General features: G+C 40.3%; 1 protein-coding gene across 1 annotated transcript in view; it reads left to right on the top strand.

Moving 5' to 3' along the window:
• The window catches only part of MYRFL (myelin regulatory factor like), a 103,601-nt gene that overhangs the window by 12,437 nt on the left and 66,049 nt on the right, over positions 1 to 25,115 (top strand). Inside the window, exons 2-5 of the mRNA XM_037513182.1 lie at positions 11,338 to 11,428; positions 22,547 to 22,614; positions 22,718 to 22,964; positions 24,375 to 24,463. Coding sequence (XP_037369079.1) covers positions 11,338 to 11,428; positions 22,547 to 22,614; positions 22,718 to 22,964; positions 24,375 to 24,463 — 495 coding nt within the window. The remainder of the gene's footprint in view (positions 1 to 11,337; positions 11,429 to 22,546; positions 22,615 to 22,717; positions 22,965 to 24,374; positions 24,464 to 25,115) is intronic.

Below are 25,115 nucleotides of genomic sequence, written 5' to 3'. Positions count from 1 at the left end.
GTGAAGCTGTCTGCAGCCTCTGCAGCACGGGTTTGATTCCGGGCTGGCCAGAGAGATACCCACATGGGGCAGCAGATCTCTCCTGCCTCACCTGGTCAGTCTGCCTGTTCTGCTTCCCCACTCTGTTTCTGGTGAATTCTCTCACCCTTCTGTGCCTCTGACTGTATCCCAGTTCTTGTATAAATATATAAATCTTAAAAAAAAAGATTTTGCTGAGGCCGGACAGGAACCGTTGACAGCCACAGGTTGGGCAACTTCCTAGATACATTTTCTTGAATTTATGCTGTGCCAGATCAGCCCTTGCAGGTGTGGATTTGATATCAGCACCACATTCCAGATGCTAAACCTCCTGTAAAGTCAGTGCCTGAATGTCCTCTCCTTAGCTATTCTTGCTTTGGGGGGTCTTCCTCTTCCTTCTTCTTTCCCTTCTTCCTCCTTTTTGACTTTTAGAAAAATTAGACTTTCTAATAGATCAGACCAGAATAATAATTCTTCAAACACGTGGACATAAAAGCAAAAAGAATCCCTATAATAGAAAATGTCATATTTATTCCTATACCATTAAAAAAAGTTATCAATTTCTGTTTCCCAAATTTATTTTCCAGGGTTAAAATTAATATTGGTTAATATACAGTTGATTATGTTCTATTTTTTCTTATGTATATTAACATTAGTAATTTATTGAAGAGAAAATGGACAAAACATAAATGTTTAATCCTCATAGTGAAGGGTTGGAAAAAACTCAATTATGAGGTTCTAAAACCTCTGGAAAAATGTGTTCCCAGACTCCCAGAAAGGCCAGAGGATCTTGCTTAATTTATGTTTTAATCATTTATTTAAAAGAAGTATGAACTTCACAATGAGCTAGTGAAACCACTGAAATACTTTAATGAGGACAGAGGCTAAATGATTCAATAGACTGGCCATTTTTCTGTCCCACTTAAAAATCCCATGCTGCTTTTTGATTATTCACCAAGAAGCTGTGCAAATTCCATACAAGGGCAACTCTCCAAAGGTAGTGAGTCAATCAGCAATCATTTATTATTTATACCAAGTGGCTCCTGAGTTTGTAAAAAAGCAATAAAGACTACATTCCTATGGAATTAATAACGTTAATGCTGAAAGATTTTAGATCTACACAATTTTAAAGCTGTATATGTCAGCTGCCTGCTCAATAGTGGTACACCCAACTTCTTTCCTGCTAACAGAAGCTCAAGGTGTTCTCATAGGGGAGGAGAGTCCTTGAGCTCAGGAAGGGCAGGTCAAATGTAATTGGTTTCAACCTATTATGGTAATCTCAAATTCTTCCTCTCTTTCCTTTATACTTCAGCATCTATAACTCTTTTTTAGCAAATATTCTTTTAAAAATAGGCAAATTACTATATTTGCTGAAGCACCTAATAATATGAATTATTGGACATGTCCTTTATATGTGTATTAGGAATGTTATTGTTTTAATTAGCTTTTGAGTGGTTCACCTACTTCCCTTCATTTTTCCAAAAGCAAGGTTGTATAGGAACACATGCATTATGTTATAGTAGAAAATGCCAGAAACCCTGCAATGATAGCTGTGTTACTGTTGTTTGAGTAAGTTACCTCAACTCCTAAAACTATTTGCTCTTCTGAAAAATAGGAATAATAGTAGTAACTATATGATAGAATAAAATTATTGTGAGGCTTAAATGAGAAAGTAAATGTAAAATTCTTATCACACTATGTAAAAAGTACTTGATAAACTTAAGTTTTATCATCATCATCATCATCATCATCATCATCATCATCATTTTCCATTGACCAACTCTCATGTGACTTGACTTGTAATTTTTTACACTCTGTTGGCTCTCTTCTGGTTACCCTTCTCTTTGTTAACTTTTCTTGTAAGGCATGGAGCGCATGTCATCAAGATTGGTTGTATGCACGGAGGAACAATGCCCTCATCATCCCAGTTCTGTATTCAATGACTTTATTATCATCGCTGTCATTAGTCTCTTTGTCTTTAAAAGACCCATGTCTTTATCATCTACTTACTCATAAACCAAGTTTCCCTATCTCATATTGCTTGAACAGTTTATTTTACTCAAGTTGAATAAAGGTTAATTTTCATTTTATCTTTTGATTATTGGGCACATACATTTCAGGTGATTCATATCACGTTAAAGTCCAGAGACAGTCTTCTAGTTGGGTCACTATCTCCAACAATGGGGCAGATTGACTCTGCTTGAATGAATAGATTAGATGTTTCCTGGATCACTGTAGTATTATCTGGGAGACTCCCAGATTCCAGTTCATTAGGTAGAATTTTTCTTGGGGACAGTCACCTGCTTCTCACTTCTCTTTCCAACATCACAAAAATGGGACTGACATGGCTTGCCCCTGAGCAAATGAGTTTCTCTAGTTCCTTTCTAGGCTCTTTATCTAACTCTCTCCTAGTTCCTATGTCAGAGCATCTCCCTATGCAACTTCCCAACCCAGCCACCAAAATAGGAGCAACTGGAGGGTCCAGTCTCATGGAACTCTGTGTTCTGGAAGCTTTTCCTGACACCCTTTTGCTCCTGTTAGGTCATTTAGGTGTCATCTGTATGCTATGGAATATTTTTATGTCAGCCTTTCTCACAGGTCTATGTACTTCTTGAGCCAGAAACTGCTGGTAATGACAAGGGGCAGTATTTATTGAGCTGGAAACTATGCTAAGCATTTAATATGCTTTATCTCACTTAATATTCACAACAAGTCTATGAAGTAGATGCTCTTATTAACCTCATTTTATAAATAAGGGAATTGAAACATAGAAAGGCTAGATAAGCTTCTCAAAGTTTCACAGCAGGGAAGTATCTCAGCCAGGCTTTACTGCAGGCCTAATAGTAGAACTAAGAACTTAACTATCAAGGCTGCTTTGTCTTTGTGTCTCTATCACTTGGCAGTGGGTTTGGTGCAAAGCAGTAGGTGCCCTTTGATGGTGTATTGAGAGATTTAATGAGGGAAGACTAATGTTGGCAGTGCCCTTGACTAGACACTTTTCTCTGATGTTGCCCAGCTCAGTCCAATCTTGCAATAGCAGGTCAATAGACTGCTCAAAACTATAAACCTGATCATGTCATCCCCCTGATAAAAAATTTTCAATGTTGCCACAATTTCCAAGATAAAGCCCTTACCTTGATACCATGAACCTTCTTGAGCTGGGTGTCTGCCAGTTTTCCTAGATACAGCTCCCACCCATTATCACAGTTGTTCATTCAAATTTTATTACTCATCTAAAAAATTCAGTATTTATTAAATAACTATCATGTTAACTATATGCTTAGGATCTGTACAAAAAGAAGAAATTTCTTCCCAAAAGGGGACTTAGAGTTGAGCAAAGAGAGGCAGACACATCACACATAATTGCTATAGAGGTTGATATAAAAGTACAGCTTGTAGTGGGGTCCATGAAGGGGGGCAGTGCTCTTAGTGTCGGCCATGTTCTCCACCTCCCTCCTTGCTCTGACCAGACAATTGGCACTTTTCCCAAAAATTCCTGCTGTTGATTATTTGATTCATTTGTTACATGCTCTTTTCTGTTTCTAGAATGTTGTGGGTTTTTTTTTTTTAACTGTCCCCTATTTATCCTTAAAATTTCCACTCAAGTGTCACCTGCAGGAAGTCCTTGGCCATCTGTGGTCTGTATCCCGTTGTATAAAAATTTACATCCATCCTCATACTTAACACCCTGTACTGCTAGAGCTGATTTTCTTGCCTCTCTCAGTGGATGGTGAGCTCATCTCTGATTTTATTTATGGACACATAGTGGACACTAAATAAAGATCGAATTAATGAATGAAATAATTTGCTCATTAACGACCAGAAATATTTCTGGAAAATATCATGTATCTTTTAAAGATTTATTTATTTATGCATTTAAGACCTGGGGTACAGGTCAGAAGTGCAGGGGGTAAGAGGATTCACCAGAGACAGAGTGGGGAGCAGAATAGGCAGATCTACTGAAATACACTGCTGAGGAGAGCAGCAGGAGAGACAGGAGAGGTCTGCCTTGCCACATGGGTCGCTCCCTGGCAGGCCAGGGATCGAATTTGTGCTGCAGAGGCTGCGGATAGCTTCACAGTGCTGTTCTTAGCCACTTGTGCCACGAGGGAGGACTCAAAATATCATATTTTTTTCATGTAATTCTGAACTGGTTAAAACTCTAAGCACCAACATTAGATTTGAAATCCAATTTAATTTACAGAGGATTTCCAAGACAAAATTATCCTTAGCCATTGAGAAAGAGTGCTTTTCCACCCTCCCTTCTTTGGAATGTCGATGAACATTTCTGCTTTAATTTCTCAGGATCATTGGCATAACACAGGGGAACTATATGTTTAAATCTGAAGGCGATCACTTGGGGAAATCACCAATGTTTCTTTTTAGAATCTTAGCAGACAAATTTTGTCTTCTTGCCTGTTCTCTGAACACTCTGGGCATCGATGCTGTGGGATAAAAGTAAAAGTAGAGACAAGCAGGAATGGCGGTCCTCTGGGTTGAGGAAAGTGGTGAAAGGGAGTTTATCAGAAGGAAATGGGGTAGAGCATTTACATGGTGGGTGGTGGACATGCTGAGGGGAGCAGCGGGCAAGACAGGAGAGGTCTGCTGCGCCATGTGGGTAGCACTTAGTCATTGGGGGAGGCAGGGAGTAATGAAAGGAAGGTCTTTGCTCTACTTAGACCTTTGAAATAGCATTTTTTCCCCAAAGATGTGTCTACTAGTAGTTCGTGTGGGTGCCACATGGATTTATAGGTGGAAATACCAGTGGATTGATCTTCTTAACCCGTGCTTTGTTCTTGTCTGCCTAAAGCCAAGGGCAGTGAGACAGATGACCACTCTGTGGATGTCACTGTGCCTGGAAGGGGAGGCAGAGAATTCAGATGAAGGAAGGGCTTTGCTTTTGGAGTTCTTTGGTATTCCCCAGAGGCCTGGGCTGCTTCTCCTGTGAGCAGGAGTGTGGCAGCCTTTTCCAACCACAAAGCTTAACTCTAGAAAAGACTGGAATCAAAGTTTGAAATTGAGCCTTCTTGGCAGAGGGTGAGACACCCAGAGGGTTGGGTGTTATAAACAAGTGTTTAAGACACTTAGAGCAAAGTGATTATTTTTAAAAGCATGAGATTTGTTTTAAGAGCCATTTGAGAGTTGCCCTGTGTGCAAGGCTTCCTGAAAACAATTTTATCTGACACTATGGATTTATCTTGTTAAATAATTTCCTTTGGGTCTGAAAAGCACAGATGTGACTTTGGAGTGCTGGAGAACGCCAGCTACTGAGGGGATCATCTGTCCTTGTTCATTAAGGGTTTGGACAGGCCACTGGGGACAGGTCTTGGGAACTATGTATGTTTCATCTGTTTCCACCTGGAAATGGGGATGGGAGAGAGGGGTCAATGCAAAGCAAGTAACCCGTCAGGTCAGAATCTGTTACCACCTCCTTTTTCTGCCCTGGGAAATGTGTGTGTGCTCGTGTGTGCTCGTGTGTGCATGCTGTATAAAACAGATGGGACACCGGCAGGGGCTCCACTAGGAAACAAAACAGATCCTTTCCTCCATCTGCTTCTTTGAGCAAGCAGCTTGACCAAAGTCCAGTGCAGTAGTAGAAGCAAGTCCATCTCTGTAGCTGGCTGGCATTGCTGGGAATGGTGGGGTCGAGGGAGTGGTGTTGGGGCCGTGACTAAGCATGCTCAGGAATCCAGGGTGGCCTGGTTGGATTTCTTCTATGTAATTTATGAGCCGGGTAACCCCAAGTAAGCCATATAACCTATATAATCACTTTGCCTTCTCTATAAATTGGGGATAATATTAATGTCACCTCCTAGGCTTTTATGAGGATTAATGAAATCATGCAGATAAAGTGCTTATGCTTTTGTTTGGTCCACAGTGAGAACTTCAAACTTCTGAATGTCCCTGGACAACTGTGATAGTGGTCAGGTTGCTCTGCTTTCTTCAGTTCTTGTTTCCTTATGACTTTTTCCTACAATGCAACCAGTGACCTTTAAAAAGTGCAAAGCATATCAGCCTTTCTTCCCCAGGAGGAAGTTGCCTGAGTTGTGCTCTGGGGCAAGCTAACTAATCTGTATAGTTGTGGGACTTCAATTTTTGATCTTTTGTAGCTTCTATTAAACTCAAATTTAGAAAAAAGTGCAAAGCATATAATGTCACTTTCCAATGGCTTCCTGCTGCTCTGACCACCTCTCCTACCCCTTCTCCAAGCTGTTGTGCTCCAGCCACACTGGAATGATCTGTTACTCCAACAGGCAAGCATGACCCAGCAGCCATGCTCTGCCTGTCCCTCCCCACGCCCATTCCCTCTGTCTGGCATGTCCCGCCCTCCACCCTTGCATGGCTGACTCCTTCCTGAGAAAGGCCTCCTGTCAAAGGAGCTGTTTCTCCCAGTCTGTCATGCTGCTCTATTTTATTTTCATCGCTGTCTGAAAATGCCCTGCGTGTTAATTGTTTCTCATGTGTCATGTGTGTCTTCCCCATCCTCACCATAGACACCTTTCCACCCTGCAGTGCAGATTCCCTGAGGGGATCTTGTCTGTCCTGTCACTTCCATGTCCCTGGAAAATTGTACAGTGCTCGGCAGGAAGTAGGCATGAATAAATATGGGTTGAATCAATGAAAGAATGAATGTCTTGCCCTGCTCATCTCCTCCTAGCTTTTCTTTGATGTCTAGCTCAAGGCTAAACTCTGCTATGAGGTCATTTTGGACCATCTCAACTCTTACGCATATTTTGCCCACATTTCTAAGTCCATGCCCTGGGATGGGGTGGCCATCTCTCATTCCCTTCCTTTGTCTTTTTTACTCCCTCCTTGCCACCCTTCCCTGGTGCCCATTAATTTTTCCTTTTGGGAGGTATTCAAGATTTAAAAAGCTTTACTTTAATGCCCTTGGGCGAGATAGCAAGCCAAAAGCTAAACGTATCATGGTTTTTCTTTAACTAGTGCAGTGATCTGAATGCAAAGCTATTTTGCCCCATGACAACTACAGTGCACTGGATGACAGGAGGGATGTCAGTGTGGGAGTTGGAGTTGAAGTACTGCCGTTCAAGAGGCAGTTGGAAAAGCCCCATAAATTCAATAAGTCTCCTTAAGTTACTTATCACCTGTTTCAGATTTCAATAAAATGGAAAAAAAACACTTTGGTTCCCCATTGTTGGCAAAAGCCCCCTCCACCCACCCCAAACCTAGTTGTTTCTCTAGAAGAGCAAAGCATTTTTCACAACAAAGTGCACCACACAGAATGGGAACTGAGACTAGGTTTGGATTACACCCCTACTGTGCAGTGTCTACACGATGGGCTGAGTACATTTTCTTTTCTTGTTTTGAAAGCTATGACCTGCAGCAATTTGGAAAGCAAAATTTTTAAAATTAATTTTTCAAATTGAATCCACATGGGTTTACCTTGTTATTTATGTTGTAGAGCTATGGGATCCCCCCCACTCCCTGCACCCCTTCAGGTGTTGTTATTGCAACACACCACTGCGTTTGTGTTTGCTTTTCCATGGCAGCTTAGAGAGTAATGGACTCCAGCAAGCCTGGCTCCCCCCGCAGTTGGCACAGTGCTTGCCTTTGTTTAATCCTTGGACATTGGCTTCCAGATATGGCTCCTGGAGCTGGTGGTGGAGGGCAGTGAAGGAGTCCCGGGAGTGGGAGGTTCTCATGGGCTCACACTGCTGGGTAAGACAAAGGCTTACTTTGAGCTGTGGTGCTCAAGGAATCTGGGTTTCAGATTTCACTTCCCTTTGTTGCTGGGGTACTTACTGTGTGTCCCCAGGAATCAGAGAAAGTAAAGGAAGGTGGGCAGAATAGAGAGGAAATCCCATCAAGGTCACCTCTTTCCTCCAAGATACATAGTCCAGCGCTTGCTAGTGAAGACATTCATTTATTTGTTCATTCAATAAATACCGTTTGACATGAACTCTTGAGTCAGAAACGGGCTAGGTAATGAGAGAGCAGCAACGAATAAGAGAATGAGTTTTGCCCTCAAGAACCCTTTCTAGGGCGGGACATAGGCAATCATTAAGAGATGTTGATTTGGGAAATATTAATACAAAACCTTAGAGGTAGTATTTGCTTTCAACCCTTTTTTTTTTAATGCAGTCAAAAGAATTAAATTTTTATGAGACTAAATTTATAGATTTTTTCCCTATATGTTTTTTGGTATCCCACCATTTTTAGACAGATCTTTTGTCCTTTCAAAATACACAAATATGGGCCTTCCTGGTGGCGCAAGGGGTTAAGCACAGCACTGTGAAGCTGTTTGCAGCCTCTGCAGCACGAGTTTGATCCTTGGCTGGCCAGGGAGCTACCCACATGGCATAGCAGACCTCTCCTGCTCCTCTCAGCAGTGTATTTCAGTCAGTCTGCCTGTTCTGCTCTCCACTCTGGTGAATCCTCTCCCATCCACTGCCCCTACCCCCAACCTACACCTCTGGTCTGTACTCCAATTCTTGTATCCATAAATAAATAAATCTTAAAAAAATATACAAACCTATATTCCTGTTTCCTTCTTATAATCATATGATTTATTTAAAATTTCAATATATTTAGGAATTAATTTTCTTGTAAAGAGTTTACTCAATAACCTATTTTTTCCATTGACATGAAATAATAAATTTACAATAAACCAAATTCCCATGAATTTATTTTAATTCATTTATAGACTCTATTCTGTTCAAAAGATTGGTCTGTGTAAAGCTACAATGAGAAATTTGTTTTCATGTGATTGCTAAATCTCTTTTATTTACTCATAGGTTTTTATTTTTGCATTATTATTTTTTTAATAAGCTTAGAATCACTTTGTTATTTTAAGAAATTTTTATTGTGGACATTTTTAATTTATAGATTTGAGTGTTTACAACTTCACACCATTGCCCCATTTTATCCAAACAAAATATGCTCTTCGTTTTTTAAAATTTTCTTTTACTTATGCTCTGCTTGTTTGTTTCCCCAGGTATCTTATTTTACATATATATAAAACATAAAAATTATCACCATAAAAATAGTTTTCTTTTAATTATGAGACAGAATTTTGGAGTTTTTTCCTTTTTATTATATTAAATTTGTTTCTAGGAATAGTATTCCTATTATAAATGTGACTCTTTTGCATTAAATTTTCTAAGTAGCTATTTTTTGAATTTAGAAGTTTTTTTTGTATATTACTTTTGTGATGTTTCTCTTAAGTTGAAGGCACCTTTGTGTTCCGTGATAAATTCTCTGAATAAAAATGTTTACTTATATTAGAAATTGTATTTAGGATTTTGGTGTAATATTCACAAGTGATATCAGTCTGGTTTTCTTTAGGGTCTCATTTCTGTCAGATTTTGGCAAGAGTTTTATGTTGGCTACATACAAAGAATTTGATGCTTTTCTTCTTTCTATGCTCTATGTTCCAGATTTATAAAAATTGTGGAGAAATTATCATGTTAAGATTTTAAAAGCATGACCCATGATGCCATTGGGACCTTTTTCTTTTGTAAAACAGTAGGTTGATAGGCAGGAATGAAAATTTTCTCAACATCAGGAGTATTGGTCTAAATTTTAGACTTTATTTTTGAGACGATTTTGGGAATTTGCTTTTTTACTTGCTTTAGAAAATCATTTTAAAATTAAAAGCTGTTTCCAAAATTGTGGAAAGCATTTTTGCAAATGTATATTAAGAATTTTTTTAGAATAAATCATTCTAAATCCTATTATCTCATCAATATCAAGTAGTGGTGAAATATAATTTCAACACCTCTCTATGAATAGCTACAGATAGTTGGATAGATGGAAGGACTGATAAGTAGATGATAGAAATAATTTTATAAGAAATGGATCTTATCTTGAATTACTATTTAATTAAAATATTAAATTTACTCTAAAATATTAATTTTATTTGAATTTAATAGAATAAAAAGAATTTAAAGGGAAAATAGTGGGATAGTAGAATTTAAAAATGACTTTTTGGTAAAGATTATAAGACTATTCATTTCAGTTTTCTTTCTAAGGCTTTTTGGTATGGAAACAGGAAAATGATCCTGGTTTTTTTCTCTTAAATATCTAACCAGAATTATTGTGTTACATTGTGGAAATCTAACAAAGATGTGAAGCAAGATATGTTGAACTTAACTGGAAATAATCTGCACATCCATCCATCCACCCACCTACCCACCCAGCCATTCATATGTCCATCTATCCATCCAATAAATATTTATTGCTGCCCTTTCTCACCATAGATCTCTGAGGATACAGTATGAAAAACACAGCCCCTGTCCTTGAAGACTTTATTTTTAGATTTTATTTATTTATTATTGTGTAGAAGAACTGGGGTGCAGGCTAGAGGCGAGGGAGGTGAGACGATTCATCAGAGACAGCATGGGGAGCAGAACAGGCAGATCCACTGATATACACTGCTGAGGGGAGCAGCGGGCAAGACAAGAGAGATCTGCTGTTCCATGTGGGTAGTTCCCTGGCCAGGGATTGAACACAGCTATCATCAAAATGGGCTGTGTCAGTGATATCGCTGAGACTTAACCCTTAGGCCACCAGGAAGACCCTTCTTAAAGACTTCAGATAGAGTGACAAAAACAAAAGCAAGCAGTTAACAAGACTAAACCCACAGTGTTAACAGCAATACATAGTTTAGGGAAACCTAACCTAGTTTTGTACAATCAGAGAAGGCTGCTGGAGGAGAGTGACATCTAAAGAGATTCCTCTGGTTTATAACTGTTTTTGCTTTGTTGTGTTTTGTGCTGTTATTTTATTATTATTTTTTGCACTGATGTCTTATTTGGGTCCCCTATATTCCTGTTATAAGTGAAGCCATCCGATATTTTTCTTTTTCCTTCTGGCTTATTTCACTGAGCATAATTCCTTCCAGCTCCATCCATGTTGCTGCGAATGGCATGAGTTTATCTTTTTTTGATTGCTGAATAATATTCCATTGTGTATACATACCACATTTTCTTGATCCAGAGACATACTGCAGGGGAGGAGGTGGGAGAGGGATCAGAGGGAGGGAGGGAGGAGCACAGGGGACTGTGGTGATGCCTTGGGGAAGGATTCTAGGGGGACTCAATCTGAGGGGGTGGGGGAAGCAAATATTGTCTAAAAAATTTTTAAAAATGATAAATGTTAAAGTAAAAAAATACAAAAAAAAAATAAATAAAATTCCTGAAGGAAAGATTGGAATGGTAGGAATGATCACACTTCTCAATAGATTCATCATGCCATTCAATTGCTTTGAAAATCTTGGGTGCAAGCAGTCATTGATTTTTAACCATTAGCCTTTCTGAAATTTTCCTGAGTCTCAAGCTTTTTGATTTGCCTTTGCAGCTCAGGGGGCCAATGACACTCTGGAGAACCCAGTTCTGGATACAAGTCTGCTGGAGGAGTTCCTGGGCAATGATTTTGACTTGGGGACCTTGTAAGTAATGATAACGCTGCTCTCTGTTTGATATTTTTAACCTTAGGAAATAATGAAATGAACTGGGAAGAATTACCTTATCTTTTGTTTTCCAGAGAGATTGGATGGAGTTGTTATGATTCTTCTATAAATCTTTGGCACATTTCACCAGTGCAGTCAACTGGTCCTGGAGCTTTCTTTATAGGAAGGTCCTTCCTTCCAATATCTTCAATGGATATGGAATATTCAAGTTCTTTGTTAGTAGTTATTAGCTTAGCATATGTCTTTTCAATGAATGTGTCCATTGTATCTAAGTTGTAAATTCACTGGCATACTTCTAATGTTGGTAAAACTTATTTGTTCTTGATATTAGTGATTTCTGTTTTATTTCCTGCTCAATTTGGCAAGTTTAGTAGTTTATTTTTAACCTTTTGAAGAACTAGCTTTTGTTTAAATTTATATTAATTGTTCCTGTTTTCTTTTTCTTGGATTTAGTGTTGTGAATTTTGACAGAGTCAAAATACTGAGGAGAACCACAGTAGTTTCCTCACCTAAAACATTTCCCTTCTTTCTCCTCTTTGTGGTTAAACCCACCACCCACTCTGAGGCCCTGGTAGCCATTGATCTGTTCTCTGTGTCTGTAGTTTCACTTTTTCTGGAATGTTACATAAAGGGAACCATATGGTATTTAACATTTTGAGTCTGCTTTCACTAAGCATAATGTCTTTGATCAATACAGTTCATTCCTTTTTATTGCTGAGAAAGACTCTGTTGAGTGGTTATTACACAGTTTGTTAATCCCATCACCCATTCAAGGATATTTGGATTATTTCCAGGTTTGGGCAATTATGAATAACTTCTAAAATAGTCATACATGGGTTTTTGTGTGATCAAGAGTTCTCATTTCCCTAGTGTAAGACATAGGATAAAAACTGCTTGGTCATACAAGTGTAAGCTTTAGTTTTAAAACATTGCTTAATTTTATAAAGCGGCTGTATTTTGCATCACTTTTAGAATGCAGTTGTATGACACACCCAGTTACTTCTCTTCACGGTCAGTTTTTGATATTATCAGTTAAAATATTTTTATTATAGTGATTCTATATTAAAAAGTCATTCTATAGTGCTATCTCATTGTGGATTACTTTGCATTTTCCTGATAACTGATGATGTTGAGCATCTTTTCATGTGCTTGTTAGTCATACATCTCCTTTCCGGATGTGTTTGTTCAATTTTTTTTGCCCACTTTTAAAAATTGGAGTTGGTTTCTTTGAGTTTAGAGAATTCTTTAAATATTCTGCATATAAGAACTTTGTCACATATGTGATTGGTGAAATATTTTTCCCGATCTGTGTCTTATGTTTTCATTCCTTTTAAGGGCGTCTTTCCCAGAGCAGAGGTTTTAAATTTTGATGATGACCAATTTACCAATCTTTTCTTATATAATTTTTGCTTTATACCTAAGAAAATTAAGATATTGCCTAATCTAAGTTCCTAAATATTACCTTCTTTTTCTTCTAAAGTTTTAGAGTTTTGCATTTGACATTTAGATGTATGGTCTATTTTGAATTAATTTTTGTATAAGGTTTGAGATAGAGATTGAGATTAATCTTCTTTTGTAGAGATGTTCAATTATTAGAGTCATTTGTTGAATAACCTGTCTCCATTGAATTGCCTTTACACTGTTGTGAAAAATCAATTGACCATGTTTGTGTGGATATTTTTTATTAAGATTAATTTTATTTATTTATGCATACAAGAATGGGGCCAGAGGTAAAGGAGGTGAGAGAACTCACCAGAGGCAGAGTGGGGAGCAGAACAGGCAGATCTACTGAAATACACTGCTGCGGGGAGCAGTGGGCAAGACAGGAAAGGTCTACTGCGCCATGTGTGTCAGCTCCCTAGCCAGGGATCGAACTCAGGCCACAGTGGCTGGTGATAGCTTGATAGCACTGAGACTTTAACTCCTGCTCCATCAGGGGGGCCCTTGTTTGTGTGGATTCTTTTTTTTTTTTTTTTCCAAAGATTTATTTATTTATTTATACAAGCACTTGGTACAGTCAGAAGCACTGGAGGGTGAGAGAATTCACCAGAGCCAGAGCAGGGAAGCGAACAGGCAGACTGATGAAGTACACTGCTGAGGGGAGCAGCGGGCTGCAAGAAAGGTCTGTCGCACCATGGGGGACCCTCGCCTGTGGCCGGGGATCGAACAGGCGCTGCAGAGGCTGCGGGCAGCTTCGCAGCCCAGCGCTCAACCACTGCGCCACCAGGGGAGGCCCGTTTGTGTGGATCTTAATCTATACTTTATTCTGTCTCATTGAGGTATATGGCTATCATTTTGCCACTATCACACTCTCTTGGTTATGTACTTTTATCATAAATTTAAAAAATCATACAGTTTTAGTCCTTTAACTTGTTCTTCTTTTTCAAAATTGTTTGGCTTAGCCTAGTTCCTTTGACTTCCCACATAAATATTAGAATCAACTTGTTGTGATCTGTATGCTATGCTGGGATGTTTATTAAGGATTTTGTTAAGTTTAGAGATTCATTTGAGGAGAATTGATATAACAAAACTGAGGCTTCATTCAAAAGTCTATCATCATGGTATCTTTAACCTCCCTTGAGATACCCTCTTTGACAGGTTCTAGCTGGAATTGTGGTTAAATTCCAAATATTTGAGAATTATCTATATATTTTTCTGTTACTGATTTCTAGTTTAATTCCATTATGGGCAGAGAACAGGTTATATGATACTAATTTTTAAATTTTTATTAAGGTTTGCTTTATGTTAAGGAAAGGCCCAGGATATGATTTATCTTTTTTTTTCAAGATTTTATTTATTTATACAAGAACTGGGGTACAGGTCAGAGGCGCGGGAGGGTGAGAGGATCCACCAGAGACAGAGCAGGGAGCAGAACAGGCAGATTGACTGAAATACACTGCTGAGGGGAGCAGCTGGCGTGACAGGAGAGGTCTGCCGAGCCATGCGGGAATCTCCCTGGCTGGCCGGGAATCGAACCTGCACTGCAGAGGCTGACAGCTTCATAGCACTGCGCTCAACCCTCTGTGCCACCAGGGAGGCCCAGGATATGGTTTGTCTAAGTGAGTGTTCCATGTAAACTTGAAAAAAGTATGCATTCAGTTGTTGTTGGGTAAAGTGTTCTATAAATGTTAGTTAGGTCAAGTTGGTTGATATTGGTGTTCAGGAATTCTATATCCTTGCTGATTTTTGTCTCTTTTTTTAATTACTGTAAGAGGAAAGTTAAAGTCTTCAAGAGTGATTATGGATTTCAAATCCTTAGTTAAGTTCTTTTTTTCCCTTGCACTGTAAAAAATTTGACCTTCTGTTTTTAACCTTCATAGTTTCTCATGAGAAATAGTTATTTGACTCATTGTTCCCTTGTGTATAATCTCTTTTTTTTTTTTTCTAGCTACAAGATATTTTACTTATCTTTGGTTTTCAGCAGTTTTATTATGACATGACTTGGTATGGGCATGTTTTTTTTTGAGATTATACTGTTTCAGATTAGCTCACTTCTCCAAATCTTCAAAGCTATGTTTTTTACTTCATCTGAGAAGTTTTCAGCAATTATTTCTTCACATTTACTTTTCTGTACCAATGTGTTTTTTTTCTAGAATTTCAATGATACAAATGTTCGACCTTTGATATTGTACAAGGTTCCTGATACTCAGATCATTTTTCTGTTTTTTTTTTTTTTTTGCTCTGTTGTTTATATCAAATACTTTTTTTTGAAGATTTATTTATTTATGCATACAAGAACTGGGGTACAGGCCAGAAGTGTGGGGGGTGAGAGGATTCACAAGAGACAGAGTGGGGAACAGAACAGAAGGATTGACTGAAATGCACTGCTGAGGGGAACAGCGGGGCGAGTCAGGAGAGGTCTGCTGCACCATGTGGGTATTTCCCCGGCTGGGGATCGAACTCGTGATGCAGTGGCTGTGGACAGCTTCATAGGTTGGGTCTTAACCCCTTGTGCCATGAGGGAGGCCCAATATGTCAAATAATTTTTATCACTCTGTTTTCAAGTTCATTCTCCCTTGTCTGTTATCTCTATTATGTTATTGACCACTCTTTGGCATACCTGTAAATACCACCCCTTAACTCTCCCATGAAAGACAGGGTGAAACTAGATCTGAATCTCAATAGTAATGGGGATACCTATTTGCAGATACTTCTGGTTCTGCTCTTTGCCAACAAAAACATACTTTTGAATTTGTTATAGAGCAACCCCGATATTAAACGGGTTCCTGGCTGTGGGTCCTCACCCGCGCGCTTTAAAGGGACTTATGAATACTCTACTACAGACACACGCAAAAGGGTTAATAAAAGGTTTATTTACAAGAGAAAAAGAAATAAGGAAAATGTACAACTCAGGGAGAAAATAGGGAAATAAAGTCTTTAATGCGTCCTACCCGATCCGACGACCTGGAAACCCCAAAGTCACTCTCAGAGCTAGACGGACGCCGCGAGCTGGCCGAGGGCCCCAAAATGGAGAGCGCCCCCAAAGCCCACGTGTCTGCCTTTTGTATCCACCTGGCTGCTTAACCCCACCCTCAGGTCCCAGCCACCTTCCCTTGGTGGTGATGGGATTTGGAGTTCCCAGTGTCTTTGGCTTTGACCTGGGGTGGGGGTGGAGTCCACAAAGCCTGTATGGAATTTGCTTTGGGACTGCCTTTTCCCCCTAACAAATTGACCATGTGATGAAGGAGGGTTTGCAAGCTAGTTAAACACACACACACACACACACATGCACACATCCACCACCATCACCACCACCACTCCCCCACCCCTCTCAGTGGGTTGTCAAGTGTTTGAGTTCACACTGAGCCAGCTGTTTGGCTAGTTGTTTTGGCTTATCCCAGATGCTAATTGCCTCTGTGTCTGCTCCCACATTTCTCTCATCCCATCCAGTCTGTTGGGAAGGGTGGGCAGTGGATGTGTCCTTGTCATCTCTGGTCTGGAAACACTCTTCCAGAAGGTATCTAGACTCTCTCCTGTATATGCTTTTCTTTAGGAGAAGGTACAGCTGACTCCACTAGGGTTCTGTTTAATCATGTGTTTCACTTTTATAATGAGCAGAAAGAACTTCAGCTGTTTGCAGGAAAAGTGAACACAAAACTTAATTCAAAGTGTTGTCTTCTTGCTTAAAATGTCTGAAGTTGTTACAGGGCAACCCCCGTGTGAAATGGATTGACCTGAGTGTGGGTCCTCACCCATGTGCTTTGAAAGGACTTATAATAATACTTAACTGCAGGCACACACAAAAAGGTTAATAAAGGGTTTATTTACAAAAAGTCAAGATGACACAAAAAATAAGCATACTATAACAGTGTTATAACACTGGATAATACAACAGTGTTAAGTGGAAAAGGCAAGTCAAAAAAGAATATATCCTGTTCATGCAACTAACTTTACTTTTTAACACAAAAATATTAAGGGTACTTCCAAAGTAGAAGTACAGAAACATATTAGCAGCTAAGAATGGATAATGTTTCTCATATTGTTACGGGGCAATGCCAATGGAAATGGGTTGGCTTGAGTTTGGCCCTCACCTGCATGCCAAAAAGGGACTTAAATGAGACTCAACTGTAGGCACACACAAAAAAGGTCAATAAAGGGTTTATTTACAGAAAGGGAAAATTAAGAGAGGAATAACCCAGGGAGAAAGAGAGAGAGAGAGAAATTGGTGAATGTGTCCTACCTGTTCTGCTGAGCTGGGACACCAGCAGCAGCTGAAGGCCAACAAAAATCCAACAACCCCAAGGCCCACAAGTCTGGTTATGTACCAGGCCTGGCCGCTTAACTCCACCCATAGTTCCCAGAAATCCTCCCTTTGGTGGTGATGACATTATGGGATTTTCAGTCCTTGGTGCCTTGGATGTCTGGTCTGGGCTGGGGGTGGGGTATATAAAACCTGAGTTTGTGGAGTTCATTCAGGATGTCCTCTCCCCCTAACAATATCTGTCATATGGTCTTAGTCTACACTAGGTTTTCCTGTAGGATCAGAGATATCTTCCCATAAGCTGTTGAGGTTCAAGCCTGGTTTGCTCAATAGGATTCATTGTCCACTTTTGGGATAGGGAGGTAGGTTGGTGAGTTAGAGGAGGGAGTTAATTGTTGAGCATTTACCAAAAGTTGGGCATTGCTCTTTGCACCTTACATATTCACTTATTTAGTTACATATTTGATTTTACACATTTCATTCTCTCACCAACTATGGTAACCAGGCACAATATTCTCCATAGTTTACAGATGAGTAGGCAAATAGGCTGAGGAACAAATAGGTTAAGTAGTTTCCATAGGTCAAGAAGTGCCAACACTCAGATTAAAATGTGTCTGGCTCTAGAACACATACACTTTCTTCTACACACTGCTTCTAGATTAACAGATATTTTAGGGGATATATTGGAGGACTGTGAACCTCAGGGAAACACATTAATGTTCCTGAAGTTATCTGCCAACAGGTGTGAGTCAGATGGATCTGAGCCATAGTTGCAAAGATTGTCAAAGTTCACACCCATTAAAGAAAAGTCCTACGATCAGATAATCCATCCTTGCTTGATAAAAACTGCTCAGGTTCATGCAGTTAAGTGGGGCTAATAAAAACCTGAGGGGGAATAAGTGGAAACAGGTCCATTCCCTGACCCCAGGATTGCTGGGCTGGTACAATGAGTGTTGCATCTGTCCAAACCACCTAAATACTCCAAGTATTAAATATTTCTAAATACCAGGCATTCTCCACAGAAGCCCTGAGATACAGATTTTCTGGCCTGGGCTCACAGCTAATAAGCCCTGAGTTTATACAAATCCAGAGTTACTTCCCCCCTGCTCTATTAACTATGAGTTGTGCTTTTACAAAACATAAGACAACTCTATCAAAAGGATCAAAGAGACCACAAAACTACAAAATGGGTTCAAACCAGTTTGAATTTCATAGGCAGATTTTCAGATCTCAAATATTTAAAATATTGAATTATTGACCCTATAAAACAGATATCCCCAAGTGCTCTATGTAAAATTAGTCTAATGAGATGCTGTGGAGGAAAAAAATTAAAGTTTTATGATCAATAAATAAACTTGTGACTTAGTGACTTAAAGTGAAATGAGTGTACACTGCAGGACTTTTTAAAATAGCAAAGAATCTCTTGATATTTACATCTTCTGTAGAAGTTAGAGGCAGAGATGGCTGCTACAAGAGTGAACCATTGTGTCTGTTGCATTCTAGGTCCACTTCTTGAGGAAATCCCTTTAGCGTAATAGGCAAGTTCAGAGTACAAAGGCCAAAAATAGTCTAATGTGCATACCCAGGATTCCCGACATGGTGATTGTAGGGGGGTTAGCAGCCTAGAAACACTTCCACACAACAGTGCTTTTCCTGAAGTTAGTTACTGCCCTGATTTTAATGATTCTTTCCTGCTTGATCCTCTCAACAGTTCATGAGTCTTTCTTCTCTTTTTAAATCCCTATTTTTTTTTCCTTTCTGTTCTTTAGATTGAAAGCTACTTATTGATCTGTCTTCAAATTCTGCACCATCCAGTGATTTAAAAATTTTTTGTTTTCATTTCCAATGGTTTAAATTATAAATTTATATTTAGTTCTTCCAATAGTTTATATATAGCTATTCTGTTTTTTAAAATTTTTCACCAACAAAACTTCCTTTATTTCGTCCAGCTTAGTTGTTTATAATACCTGCTTTAACATCCTTGTGTGATCAATATCTGAGTTGGTGTTCAATGACTGTTCTTTACTTTGGGTCTGGACCCTATTTTCCTGTTTCTTTCTTTGTTGAGTAATTCTTTCTTCTTTTTAAAAGATTTATTTATTTTTATACAAGAGCTGGGGTACAGGCCAGATGCACAGGAGGGTGAGAGGATTCACCAGAGACAGAGCAGGGAGCAGAACAGGCAGACGACAGATATACACTGCTGAGGGGAGCAGTGGGCGAGGCAGGAGAGGTCTGCTGCGCCATGTGGGTATCTCCCTGGCCGGCGAGGATTTGAACTGGCGCTGCAGAGGCTGTGGAGAGCTTCACAGCGCTGCGCTCAACCTGCTGAGCCACCAGGGAGGCCTGAGTAATTCTTAATTGTGACATTGTGACTGTCTGGATTCTTTTATATTCCTCTGAAAAGAATGTATACTTTTGTTTTACCAGGCAATTACTTTGCTTCCACTCTATCTCTTGGGCAGTAGCTCAAATTTCAGTTCAGTCTTTTTTACTTTGATTGGGCTGTGTTTAGTGAGCCCAACCTATTAATGATGACTTTGGAAGCAGTCAGACACCTGAAAACAATTTATTCACAGAATCTGGGGGTACCATCTCTGTGTCCTTCTCTCACTTCTAGCAGCTTTGCTTGTCCCAGATTCTGTTCTCTGATTCTTCAGGCCAGAAAGATTGAGGGTTTCTATTGGGGTTTCAATTTTTTTTGTGGTTCTAACTTCAACTGGCCCTAACGCTAAAAGTTGTCAATGTTTGTCAACAACAGTTGTCAGTGCCATTGTCTTCCACCAAATTTTGGTTATCTCTCCAGAATCTTTTTACTTTTATATACTTTTCAGTATCTTTGGGTAGATTGAAACAAGAAATTTTTAGGTATTCATAGTTTTTATCAATGGGAAGGTTAGGGCTGGTGTGAGCTTACCAGTCATATTAGAAGCAGAAGAGCTCTTTGTGATTCCTTTGTACTTCTTATTTATCTGGTTATTTAATGTGAAGGGCATTCTGAAAATGTCCCATCCTTCATTGTTCCTGTTTCAGAAGTTCTGTATGCAGGCCATTATTCTCAAAGGATGAGTTTCATTGTAGAGTGACTTGCTGCTTCCTTGAGTGACATCTAAATATCACTTTTCCCCTTGAGGACATTCCATTTTTTTGGAGAACAATCTTCCAGTTTCTCACTGTGGGAAATCTGCATCCATACCTGCAAAGCAGAGCTGAAGAAGGGTTCACAATTCCGTGCTTAGACTTTCAATTAATGCTTCCCTTTTTTATTTTTATTTTATTTATTTATTTTTAAAAGATGTATCCATTTTTATACAAGAATTAGGGTACAGGCCAGAGATGCAGGGGGCGAGAGGATTCACCAGAGACAGAATGGGGAACAAAACAGGCAGATGGACCGAAGCACACTGCTGAGGGGAGCAGCGGGCGAGACAAGAGAGGCCTGTCCTGCTATGTGGGTTTCTCCCTGGCCAGCTGGGAATTGAACTTGTGCTGCAGTGGCTGCAGATTGCTTCATAGGCTGCATCTTAACCCCTGTGCCACCAGGGAGGCCCTCCTTCCCTTTTCTAGCCCCGTAGCTCCACAGGCTCCCTGGTTCCATTTCTCTAGAGAGTAAATCTTTCATCTGTTGGGATGATGGAGGTAGTTGCTTGGCTATGCAAGTTGTGGAAGCTGACCTCAGGGCTTGGCTATTTCTTTTTTTTTAAATTTATATATATTTCACATATTGTTTATTTTTAAACAATGTTTGCTTCCCCCCACCCTCAGGTGTAGTCCCCATAGAATTTCACCAATGCACCCGTGCACCATCACCTCCGTCCACTGTGCTCCTCCCCCACTCCCCATCCCTCTCCCTCCTCCTCCCCTGCAGGGTGTCTCTGGTTTATAATTGTCTGTTTGTTTTTGTTTTATTTTGCTGTGTTTTGTATTGTTATTATTCCCCCCCCCCATGTCTTATTTGGTTCCCTTATATTCCTCCTATAAGTGAATCATCCGATATTTTTCTTTTTCCTTCTGGCTTATTTCACTGAGCATAATTCCTTCTAGCTCCATCACGTTGCTGTGAATGGCATGAGTTTATCTTTTCTTAATCAAACTTTCAATCAAGTCTTTGTTTTTAGCTCCATTTTACCCTTGAATTCAGAAACTCTCAGGGACTCCAAAGTCCTGAGATTTTCTGGTATTGTGGTATTGTATTCAAATTGGATAACTTCTTGTTGGTTCCTACTTCCCTTCCACCACTCCCAGGCGGTCTTGTTTTTGCTTATTCCATTCTGCTAATTCAGTTACCATCCATCCTGTTTCTGTCACAATGTTATTGAAATACTGTCTGTTGTGGACTCTGCTCATGTTCTGTGTGTCCTTTGTGTTTATGTCTCTTTATTGCTTTACTTTCATTTGTTTAGAGATTTTAGAGAAAGGTATATGTATATTCCCTCTTCCCTTATTAATAGGAAGTCAATAAAATAGAACAGACTAATTTGTGGAGACAACAGAACTTTTATAGTAAATGATAAAAGCAGACTTTTCCTTTTTTTGTATTATGTTGAAATCTTAATCAAAAAGGAAAATCATGGTATCCACAACGCAAGAGACTCAGGTGAGGCTGGTGGTTCTTAGGATCATAGACTTTCAGAACCCTAAGGAAATGTTGGTCTTTTGGAACAGAAGTTTTTGCACATTTTTCGTGGTGTTACTCTTTTTTTTTTTTTTTAAATAAAATTTGCTTATACCTCAGTGTATAAAACAGATCATAATTTGTCAATTCCAGCCCCCCCCACTACACCCCCCCCCCCCCCCCCCCCGGCCCCGGGCCCTGAAATATAAAATTTTCTTTGTAACCCCCTGAACGTCTTTCCAAAACTTTAGGATTCCACAGTGCAGATGCTCACGTTGCTGTAATAGTGAATTTTTGTACTGCTTTAGCTCCAACCGTGCAGCAAAGGATATGTAGCTCTCTGGTGTAAGTGCACTGAGAATGTTAAGAAGCAATAATAATGTTAAGTAAACTTTCTTGAACACTCTTCTGGGCTTTATGCACATTATCTCATTTAATTCTCACAGTGGTCCTCTGAGGGAGGCATAATGATTATTCCCATTTTGTAGGTGAGGAAACAGAGGCCTGGAGAGGCTAAGTACTTGTTCATGGAAACACAGCTAGGAAGGAGAAGAGCTAGGACTCAAATCCAGGTCTCTTTGACTCAAAGCCCTCTCATCACATGACACTGATTCGGTCTGTGGGCTTCGGCCCCCTGAAGCATGTGGAACCGTCCTGGTGGTTCTGTACACTAAGGGCTGCCTCCTACTTGGGACAAAAGAGTAGTGATGGACTGGGTACAACAACAACAGCAAAAAAAAAAATAAATAAATAAATAAAAATACATGTCTCTACTCCTCAGGCAACGCCAGCTCCCAGATACGCCACCCTATTCTACATCAGATTCCTGCTCTCCTCCACAGGTCAAAGGTGAGTGCGAAGTGCCTCCCACACAGTTTGCATCTGCTCGCTCCTCTTCTTTTTGGACTCTGGGTGGGGAGCAAGAGGCCCTTCTCACTTGTGTGTTCCCCAGGTGCATGCTGCCCGGCCCGGAGACCTACAGCCAGGAGGACTCCAGCTACTGTCCTCCACCCCGCAGCTGCACCTGGAGCACTGCCCGCGCACCTGCCCCAGAGCTCCTCGGAAATGAGCGTCTCTGACCGTGTGCACAGCAGCTACTTAAACACCAGTCATCCTGCGGCCCCTCTGGACCAGTCCACGCCCTCCCATCTGGGGATAAGTTGTTCTTACCCTTCAGAGCCTCTGTGCTACAGTCCTGGGTAAAGGGCGAGATACTTAGTTATGAAAATCCATAGAGCGGCCCGCAGCCCCAGCGGCAGTGTGGTGGGAGTTGAGTAGTGGAGTCCCGTCCAGGAGATGGCAGTATTGAGACATAGATCAGGCAGGGCAAGGCGCCCAGCTATCTTGGCTTTAGAAAATCTTTTAATTAAAAATCTAAAGCCAGGACCTCGTTCAGTGGAAAGTTAAAATATCAGAAATATATAGGGCGATTCTGGACCATGGAGAAAGCAAAACTTGCATATGTGGCCTCACGTAGACCATTCAAGGGAATGTGTCAAAGAGCTCTCAGAAAAATATGTCAGTCAAGCATTAACTAGTCTTCTATCTTACTTTCTCGTCCTCTTTTTCTTCCTTTTGTTACAGGGCAGGGAGAGGGACATGCCGGAACCCACAAACCTGCCCATTCTAAATAGGTTCTGTCATCTGCTACAATAAGACAAAATATACTCAAGTGTGTGAGTCCTTTAATGGAAAGGAACTTGAATACAATTAGGGTGTAATAAAGAAAAGGGGAAGAACAAAGTTCTCAAATCAAACACCTGAAGTCACTCATCCCCTCGTGGGTGAATGTCCAGCCAGATAGGCTTGGCCCAAAGCAGGACCACTGAGGCCTGAAAGTCTACAGCAAGTCTAAGGCTCCTCTTGGTGGGGACCCATAGAAAAGGGGAAGAAGGAGCCCAGCATGTCTGAGACAGGAGCAAAATCAAAATCAAGAAAAAAGCTGCCATTGTTAACCTCCCCATGGGTCTCTGACCCACATCTGTTCAACCAGTCCAGGATCAAAAATCAAGAGCAGCTTCTTCTCCATGTGACTTCAAGAGCAGTCTCTGCTCCATGTGCCTCCTCTAGGTCTCCCTCCTTCTTCCTTCCTTCGCCAGTCTCTTCTGCAGCTTCCTCTCTTCCCTGCTTAGCTCTACCCTTCCTGGGTGGGACAGGGGCCCTGGAACCTCCCCTTTCCCTTGGGACCGCCCTGTTACACTTTGATTCCTCCTTTGGATCTAGAGAATAGCAAGAAGAATAGGAGTCATAAAAATTGTGGTAAAATTACATGTGAGAAACAATGTAGGGGTGTAAAATGCCTAGGCCTAATATGCCTAGGTCTTCAAGTCTGTGTCTTCTTTATCTCAGTGAGCACAATGCCTTTGGAAATATTGTCAGTTTATTTTTCAAAGTGTATCTCAGATCCATCTGATAGAGGAAAAGAGGTTTAGACAAGTAGGGCTCATGGAATAGAGCTTTCTCTCTCCAGAGATTAGTGAGGCTCATGAAACCTTAATCAACTAGACTTAGACTTAGGAAGGTGGAAAGAAGAGACCTGGGAAATTAATTTACTATAACATGAAGAGCAAAAAGGAACCTTAACTTTTACCTTGGTTTTTTGATTTTAGCGTCTCACTGCCACCAACCAAGAAGAGAAAGTGTACAGAGGCGTTGGAGGCCTCAGAAGACTCCGCGTGGGCCCATCACTGTAGACCAAGTGAGCCAACCTGGGACCTATCACTGCCTTGACCATTAAACTACAGTTTTTTAAATCAGGCTTGGAATATCCCTCCCAAATTATTTTCTGGTATAGAATAGCACTAATAGGCTCTGAGAATTAATTTCCTCCCTCTTGACCAGTTTCCTGCGGTCTTAAGTGAGGTCATGCAGGTGCTCCCAGGAAGAGACCCTATCCCCTGTCTCTAGTGGAGATGACGAACAAGTGCTTTCAATTCTAGAGGTTACATGTCTTGGAAAACGCAGGCTCCAAGCCTGGGAAAGCTGCACAAGGTGGCAGCTCCTTCAAGAACTCTCTGGTCATGCCCATTGTTTCATTCAGTGAAAGACTTCCCCATTTAGGGTGCACACATGGGGATCTTAGTAAAATGCAGATTCTATAGAGTGTGCCTGATGCAGTCGTCTGAGATTCTGCAGTCCTAACAAGCTCCCAGGTGATGCCAATGCACTGGTTTCATGGAAGGTGCTCTGAAAAGCCAGACTAGAGGACTGACTTCTCCAGTGGGGCAGGAAGAGAAGAAGGTTGAGCTTCCTTAGCACTCACTTTGATTTAGGAGGTGTTCAGTAAATTTTTGAAATTTTGTAAAATTAGTTTAGAGATCTTTCAGTAGAGTTATCTGAATGTCAGGGGT

This window comes from Talpa occidentalis, unplaced genomic scaffold (assembly GCF_014898055.3).
Source record: "Talpa occidentalis isolate TD23 unplaced genomic scaffold, MPIMG_talOcc4v2.1 talOcc4.16, whole genome shotgun sequence".
Classification (NCBI taxonomy): domain Eukaryota; kingdom Metazoa; phylum Chordata; class Mammalia; order Eulipotyphla; family Talpidae; genus Talpa; species Talpa occidentalis.
The sequence above is the reverse complement of the archived record's forward strand: the minus strand, read 5'-3'. Positions and strand labels throughout refer to the sequence as shown.